This window comes from Brassica napus, chromosome C8 (genome assembly GCF_020379485.1).
Source record: "Brassica napus cultivar Da-Ae chromosome C8, Da-Ae, whole genome shotgun sequence".
Lineage (NCBI taxonomy): Eukaryota > Viridiplantae > Streptophyta > Magnoliopsida > Brassicales > Brassicaceae > Brassica > Brassica napus.
In genome coordinates, this window is record NC_063451.1 from 1,748,770 (window position 1) to 1,758,558 (window position 9,789).

Consider the following 9,789-nt stretch of genomic DNA (forward strand, 5'->3'; position numbering starts at 1 on the left):
GACAAGGATCATGCCAGACTTGACGTGGATCATGCCAGACTTGACTTGGATCATGCCAGACTTGACAAGGATCATGCTAGACTTGACTTGGATCATGAGGTTTCACAAAATGATCGAAACTTCTCTCTTTTGGCTCGATTGGCTCGTACCGCATGCACCAACGACCGTACTGATGATCTCTCTACCTTGTTCGATCCGATCATGGACTTTTTTTTTGGAAATTTCTCTAAGGCAAGGACCCTTAAGCTATCAGAAGACTTGGGCTTTGTTGGAACACAACTTGTCCGATCAGAACGTCCTGCGGCCCTTGCTGATCGTCCCGCCTATGTGATGATCCTTACCGCTTTGGACTTAGCCGGTTCTGATGCATCTGGACAGAAGCCGAATGGTCACTTTGACTAGTCTTCTCTCTTTATTTACGTGTATTAACTAGATCTACTTTTCTATTTAATGCCTAGATCTACAAAACTCTATAAGTATGTAAACTCTTCATTTGGAATAATCAACCGATTTTGTCTAAAGTTTTGAGTTAAACTCTTTGTTCTTCGTTTAAGAACTTGTTCTTAGTTTCTTGGTGAGTCATATCCAAGCAAACACTTCTCTTTTTCGTTGATCTTGTGAGTCATATCAAGCAACGGATCGAGATCTTTATTTGGTGGGCTTGTGAGTCATATCAAGCACCATCTGAAGTTGGAAATATCGAAGGCCAATCCGCATCCTTCGTGAAACCCTTCAATCCATCTAGTTCTCCATCTGGAGTTCATATCCAAATCTGATCCATTCGAGTGAGCTGATCTTAAGGTCCTTCAAAGTTGATGTCATATTTGGCACTGATCAATTATTTGGGTCGTATTTGGCACGACCGAAATTGTTGGGATCGAAATTGACACTTTTTCCCTTCTAGATGTTGCCAAAATAAGTGAAGAATCTATTCGAAAATAGAAATTAGGGAAGAATCGATATCACTAATAACTTTCGAGTACTTGTCTCATTAATATGGATATATTCGGTAATTTCATCATAACTACACACCATTTAGTTTATATAATATTTATAACGGGACGAACATGTGAATTACTTTAATTCAAAAAGGCTTTGAATGTTTACAATCGCTCCGCCCCGCACTGCAGTTAACTGTAACAAAAATCTCTACATATACCATATATTTATACGTTTTTATAACCGTTAAAACCCCACCGCAGTTAAACCGCTTGATACCATTCGGAGCATAATAAATAAATTTCTCATAATTCCCCTCCTTTCCGGAACCCCAGCCCTAATTCGGTTTATGAGATATAACACTACAAGAAAACATAATCTTAACAAGGGCGGTTTTCCTCGTTATTTCGTCGTAAAAGAGGCTTTACGACGAATTAGCGAGGAAACGCGTTTGCTCGTTACACGTCCGTCGTAACACATATTTCCTCGCTAATTCGTCGTAACTTAGCGAGGAATATATTTCTTCGTAAAGACGAAGTAGAACGATTCGTCGTAAAGACGTCGCTACAATTCCTCGTAAGGACGTCGCTACAATTCCTCGTAAATAACTCGAAAACAGTTCCTCGTAATCTACACGTAAATACCTTGAAAGATTTTCCTCGCAAAATACACGTAACAACCACGAAATGATTTCCTCGTAAAATGGTCGTAAACATTTCCTCGTTATTTCCTCGTAAATACTTCCTCGTAAAATACTCGTAAACTGTTTCTCGTCATTTCCTCGTAAGATTTCCACGTAAAGAGGTCGTACATTAGCTACGAATTTACTTCGTTTTTATTATTTTACAGAATTTTAAAATATAATAAAAAAATAATTAAAATTATTTAATTTAATAATAAATTAAAATTCAAAATAAAAATAAATTCATATGAAAATATTTTATAAATAAATAAGTTTTGAATTTATATAATACAACAACAAAAAAAAACTAAGGGTCGTTCATCGCCCGGTAGAATTCATCACTCCTCCTCGTAACATCCGCCTCGTTATGTACGTCGCCGGATGACTCGCCATGAATGGGATGTTGTTGTCGCATGTTCCTCAACATGGACTCCCATTCCGGATTTGTGGCCGCAATAACGTCTAAGAAGCCCTCGACTCCACCCATACGAGATTTTGTCGCGGTCAACTCGTTACGCAGCTGAGCGGACTCTCTACGCAGCTCCGTGACTTCATCATCCCGTCGCTGACCATAAGACGATGTCGCTCTCGGAAAATCGTTGACGGAACCAATACCCAATGTCCGTCCCTTTTTTTTAGGGACAACCTTAAAAAAAAAAAAAAAATATTGTAAGTAAATATTTAAAGTTAAATTAAATGAATAATTAAAAATTAATTTTTTTGAAAATTTACCTCCTCGTAAATCTTATCCACTTCAAGTGTGGATAAGGTGACGGGTAATCCGTCGGTAGACTGCTGGGTCAGCTGAGTCTGGCGGTCTTCAACCCGAGCAACTACGTCGTTGTAGATTTGCTCGGACTTGCCATCTACAAATACGCCCGCCTTGTTCTTGTGGGTCCTCTCGTAAAGTTCCATAAGAGACGGGAGATGTCCCGTCTCTTTGGCCTAAAAAACAGTTAAGAAAGTTAGAATAAATTAATATAATTATTAAAAAAATTATTTAATAAAATATTTAATTACCATTTCCAAACGGACACCGGCGTGGGGTTTTTGGCCCGTAGTGTGAAGCATCGGCCCGTTCCCGTGCTCATCGACCGTGTTACGGGAGTTAGAGCAAGCCTGGGCGATTCTAATCGAATCAGGAAGGCGCCAATAACGGATGAGGCCATCCCACACGTCCGTGGTGAGCTCAGCGGGTTTGCCACGCTCATACCCCTTCACGATCCAGTCACCCTTCCAGTTGGAGACCGTGTCCAACAAGCGAACTTTCGCTTTCGCGTTAAACTTCTTCCTCACCCTCTCAGTGATCCCCAAAGCCCAATTATATTTTTGCTGTTGGAAAAAATAAATTAACAATTAGTTTTTTAGAAAGTATATATATAAATCATGAAAAAATTAAAAAATATATAATTAATTAATAGAAACTTACAGCGTAAATTTTGAACCACGTCTTTCTGACGTAGTGAGGCGTCTTACTCCAGTTTGGATGTGCCATGGAGAAGTAACCCTTGATCGTGTCGGTTACGTCCGATGCAAGACATCCGTCAACCCCCCACCTGGAAAATACAAATTTAAAATATAAATTATTTTTTAATGTTATAAAAGATATTTAAACGAATTAAAAAAATTAATGCAACATACCACAACGTTCCGTCCGGTCGGTCTGGGTCGATGACTGGTAAACCTTCTCTGCCTGGCAGACTGAGAATGTCCTCTACCGTGTACTGCGAGTAAGGAGCACTCGGAGGCACCATCAGATCAAGATGAATATCAGCGACCATCGGAGGTGCCATCGGAGGAGGCACAGGAGGAGGCATCGGAGGAGGCACATGAGGAGCCGATGGTGCACTAGAAGAAGTAGACCCAGAGACTCTCTGAGTGTACTGAGTCTCGGGGACAGTCTCCTGGCCCGAAGAACTGGGAGCGGAAGAAGAGGCCGGGTCTAAACGACTACCCGGCTCACCGAAGATCTCTCTGTAATGGGTAGTAAGTCTTCCTTTTCGAACCTGGAAAAAAAAAATGAAATTTTTAAAATTAACATCAACAATATATTTTCCAACATTATCTACCTAATCAACACTAAATAACATAAAATCCGCAAACCTATCTAAATTCCCTATACTAACCACCTAATATATCCTAAACTAACCAAATTAGAGAGGAATCAGAGAGGCTTACCATTGCTACGAAATGGAGAGGAAGTAGAGAGGAAGTAGAGAGGAAAGAAAGAGTGAGCGGTCGGGTGTATATATAAGATTACATATCGTCGCAAATTCGTCGTAAATTTACGACGAAATAGCGAGCAGTTACAAAGGCCCGTGTTTTTCTTTACGTGTACTTTACGACGATTTTGCTTACGTGGAATTAACGTGATTTATGTTTAAATCTTTTTACGTGGTCTTTACGACGATTTCATCTTACGTGGAATTAACGAGGGTTATGTTTAAATCCCTAGAACCCCAAACCCGAAACCCGAAACCCCAAACCCCAAACCCCAAACCCGAAACCCCAAACCCGAAACCCGAAACCCCAACCCCGAAACCCGAAACCCCAAACCCGAAACCCCAAACCCGAAACCCGAAACCCCAAACCCGAAACCCCAAACCCCATATTCCTTATTTTCTACTTCATATATTCCAAACCTCAATCTTTAATTTTCTACTTCATATATTCCAAACCCCAAACCCGAAACCCGAAACCCCAAACCCGAAACCCGAAACCCCAACCCCGAAACCCGAAACCCAAAACCCGAAACCCCAAACCCGAAACCCGAAACTCGAAACCCCAAACCCGAAACCCCAACCCCGAAACCCGAAACCCGAAACCCGAAACCCGAAACCCGAAACCCGAAACCCGAAACCCCAAACCCGGAACCCGAAACCCCAAACCCGAAACCCGAAACCCAAATCCCCATCTTTAATTTTCTACTTCATATATTCCAAACCCCCATCTTTAATTTTCTACTTCATATATCCCTAGAACCCCAAACCCGAAACCTGAAACCCGAAACCCCAAACCCCAAACCCGAAACCTGAAACCCGAAAACCGAAACCCCAAACCCCATATTCCTTATTTTCTACTTCATATATTCCAAACCCCCATCTTTAATTTTCTACTTCATATATTCCAAACCCCATATTTAATTTTAGGTTTCGTCGTTATTTCCTCGTTGTCTTACGTGGACTTTACGACGATTTCATCCTGCGTGGACTTTACGACGATTTCATCCTACGTGGACTTTACGACGATTTGTGCTTACGTGGAATTAACGAGTGTTATGTTTAAATCCCTAGAATCAGAAACCCGAAACCCGAAACCCGAAACCCCAACCCCCAAACCCCATACCCTAAACCCGAAACCCCAAACCCGAAACCCCAACCCCGAAACCCGAAACCCCAAACCCGAAACCCCAAACCCGAAACCCGAAACCCCAAACCCGAAACCCCAAATCCCATATTCCTTATTTTCTACTTCATATATTCCAAACCCCCATCTTTAATTTTCTACTTCATATATTCCAAACCCCAAACCCGAAACCCGAAACCCTAAACCCGAAACCCGAAACCCCAACCCCGAAACCCAAAACCCGAAACCCCAAACCCGAAACCCGAAACTCGAAACCCCAAACCCGAAACCCCAACCCCGAAACCCCAACCCCGAAACCCGAAACCCGAAACCCGAAACCCCAAACCCCAAACCCGGAACCCGAAACCCCAAACCCGAAACCCCAAACCCGAAACCCGAAACCCAAATCCCCATCTTTAATTTTCTACTTCATATATTCCAAACCCCCATCTTTAATTTTCTACTTCATATATCCCTAGAACCCCAAACCTGAAACCCCAAACCCCAGACTTCAAACCCCGAAAACTCCAAACCCCAAACCCCAAACCCCAAACCCCAAACCCCAAACCCCAAACCTCAAACCCCAAACCTCAAACCCCGAAACCTCTAAACCCCAAACCCCAAACCCCATATTCCAAACCCCAAACTCCATATTCCTTATTTTCATATATTCCAAACTCCATCTTTATTTTTAAATTTCGTCGTTATTTCCTCGTTAGCTTACGAGGTATTTACGACGATTTCTGCCTACGTGGAATTTACGACGATTTATTATACGTGGTCTTTACGACGATTTCTGCCTACGTAGAATTTACGACGATTTCTTATACGTGGTCTTTACGACGATTTGTGCTTACGTGGAATTAACGAGTATTATGTTTAAATCCCTAAAATCCGAAACCTCCAAACACGAAATCCCAAACCCCAAACCTGAAACCCCAAACCCCAAACCTCAAACCCCGAAACCTCCAAACCCCAAACCCCAAACCCCAAACCTGAAACCCCAAACCCCGAAACCTCTAAACCCGAAACCCGAAACCCCAAACCCCATATTCTAAACCCCAAACTCCATATTCCTTATTTTCATATATTCCAAACTCCATCTTTATTTTTAAATTTCGTCGTTATTTCCTCGTTGGCTTACGAGGTATTTACGACGATTTCTGCCTACGTGGAATTTACGACGATTTCTTATACGGGGTCTTTACGACGATTTCTGCCTACGTTGAATTTACGACGATTTCTTATACGTGGTCTTTACGACGATTTGTGCTTACGTGGAATTAACGAGTATTATGTTTAAATCCCTAAAATCCGAAACCTCCAAACCCCAAACCCCAAACCCCAAACCTGAAACCCCAAACCCCAAACCCCAAACCTCAAACCCCGAAACCTCCAAACCCCAAACCCCAAACCCTAAACCCCAAACCTGAAACCCCAAACCCCAAACCTCAAACCCCGAAACCTCTAAACCCCAAACCCGAAACCCGAAACCCCAAACCCCATATTCCAAACCCCAAACTCCATATTCCTTATTTTCATATATTCCAAAATCCATCTTTATTTTTAAATTTCGTCGTTATTTCCTCGTTGGCTTACGAGGTATTTACGACGATTTCTGCCTACGTGGAATTTACGACGATTTCTTATACGTGGTCTTTACGACGATTTCTGCCTACGTGGAATTTACGACGATTTCTTATACGTGGTCTTTACGACGATTTGTGCTTACGTGGAATTAACGAGCATGCGTTCTTTATTTTAATATTTCGTCGTTATTTCCTCGTTGGCTTACGTGGAATTAACGAGTGTTACGTTTAAATCTCTAGAATCCGAAACCCCAAACCCCAAACCCCATATTCCTTATTTTCTATTTCATATATTCCAAACCCCATCTTTATTTCTATTCCAAACCACAATTCCCACATTTGCTTATTCATAAAACAAACTCCCACATTACCTTATTCATAAAACAAACCCCACGTTATCTTATCCATAAAACAAACTCCCTCATCTTATTCATAAAACAAATACATCAATCAGATACATCGACATTCTCGGCATCACTAGAAACATCATCATTTTCATTAAACTCGTCTTCAACAGCTTCATTTGTGGCATCATCGGTAAGATCTTCGTACTCGTGATTATGCGGATCAATGAGAAGGATGTCATCAATTTCTTGTTCAGGTTCCTCGACTTCATTTATCTGTTCTTCTTGCAATGGTGGTTCTTCTCCACTGATGATTCGTCCTCGAGGTGTAACTTTGATCACTGCTAACCAATTTATACCTGAATCTCTCATCCGAGGGTATGGAAGGAAGCTAACTTGGTGGATTCAAAATTTCCTCGCTAAATACACGTAAACTATTTCCTCGTAAATAACACGCAAAGTTTACGTCGTATTTACGACGAAATTGTTTTTCCTCGTAAAATACTCGTTAAATTACATCCACTTTACGACGAAACACTTTTGTCGTTACGTTACGAGGAAATAACGATGACTTTAGTTTTCCACGTAAGTTCCTCGTAAAATTGACGTAAATTTACGAGGATTGTTTTTCCTCGTTAAATTTCCTCGCTAAGTATGTGTTTTCTTGTAGTGTAAAGAGAGAAGTGGACCTTACGAAAACACCGTCTTCTCGCTCGATTTCGCTCGAGCGAAACTCATCTCCTCCGAGCGAGTCGCTCGCTTTCTCCAAAATCTCTCAGGCGAAACTCCTCCGTCGATTTCGCTCGCTTTCTCCACTCTCCTTTGGATCTGTGGTAAGGTTCTTTGCCCTTAGTCTTAGTCTATTTCCGTAAGGTTCTTTATTTCTCACTTCAGATCTGGTGAACACACTCGTAGAAACTGATTAGTTTGATCTTAGTCTATTTAAGTAAAGATTCTGTATATGATCTGAATAACTCGTTCTTAGAAACTGATTAGTTTGATCTTTGTCTATGCTTCGTTGTTGGTTTATCCAAACGGGCAAGCTGGCAATGATGGTATCTTTCTTATCAAGCGATTAAGATCCTCTGTGTATAAATTCACTTGGCGTTTTTTGTTTCCTCTACATTTGATTCTGTCTTATTATGTTAAAAGGCTCTCATCAGAAGTGGAGCTTTCGTCGATGCCGTGGACATTATGGAACGCTCCCCTCTTTACTATGCATGCAAGGTTGGCAAACTTGGCTGTATCTATAAACTTTTACAATCTTACGCAGATCCAGGTCTGCTTGACTCTAGTGGAAACACTGTAACTTATTCTATCTTTGATTTATAGATTATTTTTTCTACCAATAATTTATCTCTCTAACGGTTCATTACATGTGGTTTATGCAGCTTATTCACGCTACTGTTTTTAGTCTCATTTCTCATCCTCATACGCAACTTCGTATAGTTGACCTCTTGCTTGTGCGTGGTATTGATCCAAAAATCCGAAACGAATATGGGGCGGTAAGTAGAATTGTATTCTGAGCTTGTTACTCTTGTTTCATCATACTTAAAAACAAATGTAATTATTTTTGGCAGAGAGCTCAGTCGCTGGCTGCATTTACGTACACGTGAGCCGGGGTGCTGGTGCGACTTCTGCATGACACTGTGGACTATTATTTTACTGGCGTAGTTTTTACATGGTGAACTACAATGCCGTGTTTTAATTGGTGTAGTAGTTTTTGCTTGAACTAAAATGCTGTGTTTTTTATAGGTGTAGTTGTTTTTTCTTTAACTAGCGTGTTTGGATAAGGATGCTATAGACCTAACTATTGATATAACATTTTGATTAATGTTCTTGACCAAGTCAAAATCACTACTTTATTAGAGCAATTGTATTGTACCTTAACATAGTTAACATAGTATATGAAAAAGAGTATTGCGTGTACGGAGAATACTCAATTGCTCTAATAAAGTAGGGATTTTGACTTGTGATGAACCAACGAGAAGACAAAAACGGTTGCTCAAAACGAAACAATCACTACGCTTAAAAATACCATTATGTTCTTAACCCACAATAACCGATATTTTGTGAAAACAACGCAAAAGAAGAAGGGCTTTTTGCAGAATTGACCTATAACTTAAAGTCAAACACAAAACTAACTTTTTTTTTTTGAAAATTAGTTTTGCCTTATTCACCCCACAAGTTCATATAATTTACGAAAATGCCATCAATTTTTTTTTTCTTTTTTTTTTCGAAAATGACATTTTTACTCTCTCACCCTCATCATCTTCAAGTAATTACAAGATTGCCATTGTCATCAATACCACAACCACCATGAACAACCAATTTGAAGCTCTTAATGCTCCCAAAATCGATTTATCCTTCTTCTTTTTCCATTCTTGTGAACTAAACACAACATATCTCTCATTTTCTCTCCACAATGAGCTAAAAAAACCCAAGATTTTGATTCTAAATTTTTTATGGTTCATAGAGTCATAGAAGCTAACGATTCTGGGTGGGTTACTTTCGTTTGTGATTCTGTGTGCTTGGAGAAGCCTTATGTATGCTAAGGAACTTATCACACCAATTTAAGGTATGACATCGAGTTTTTTTCCAGATCTGTTCGTCAGACGACTTACTTGGGAAGTCGTCTGGCTGTAGACAACTTACCTGGAAGTCGTCTGGTCAACGCAGAGGTTATTTTTGCAATTGACTTTGAAATCTGTAACCTGAGACGACTGAAAGTTAAGTCGTCTGTTTTTGTTTGGTTTCAAAAAAATTTCCAAAGAACCTAGACGACTTACATTTCAGTCGTCATAGGTTAGTTTTGCATTTGACTAGATTATTTCAGAAGTTTGACTTTTCTGGACGACTTACATTTCAGTCGTCTAGTGAAAATTAAAAT

At 40.3% G+C, this 9,789-nt stretch overlaps 1 protein-coding gene across 1 annotated transcript; it reads left to right on the top strand.

Moving 5' to 3' along the window:
• The first annotated feature begins 201 nt into the window (after positions 1–201).
• On the top strand, positions 202–8,660 carry LOC125591530. Its single transcript, XM_048765923.1, has 5 exons — positions 202–401; positions 7,570–7,732; positions 8,052–8,126; positions 8,291–8,404; positions 8,655–8,660. The coding sequence occupies exons 1-5, from the start codon at positions 202–204 to the stop codon at positions 8,658–8,660; spliced, it is 558 nt and encodes a 185-aa protein (XP_048621880.1).
• Positions 8,661–9,789: the final 1,129 nt, after the last annotated feature.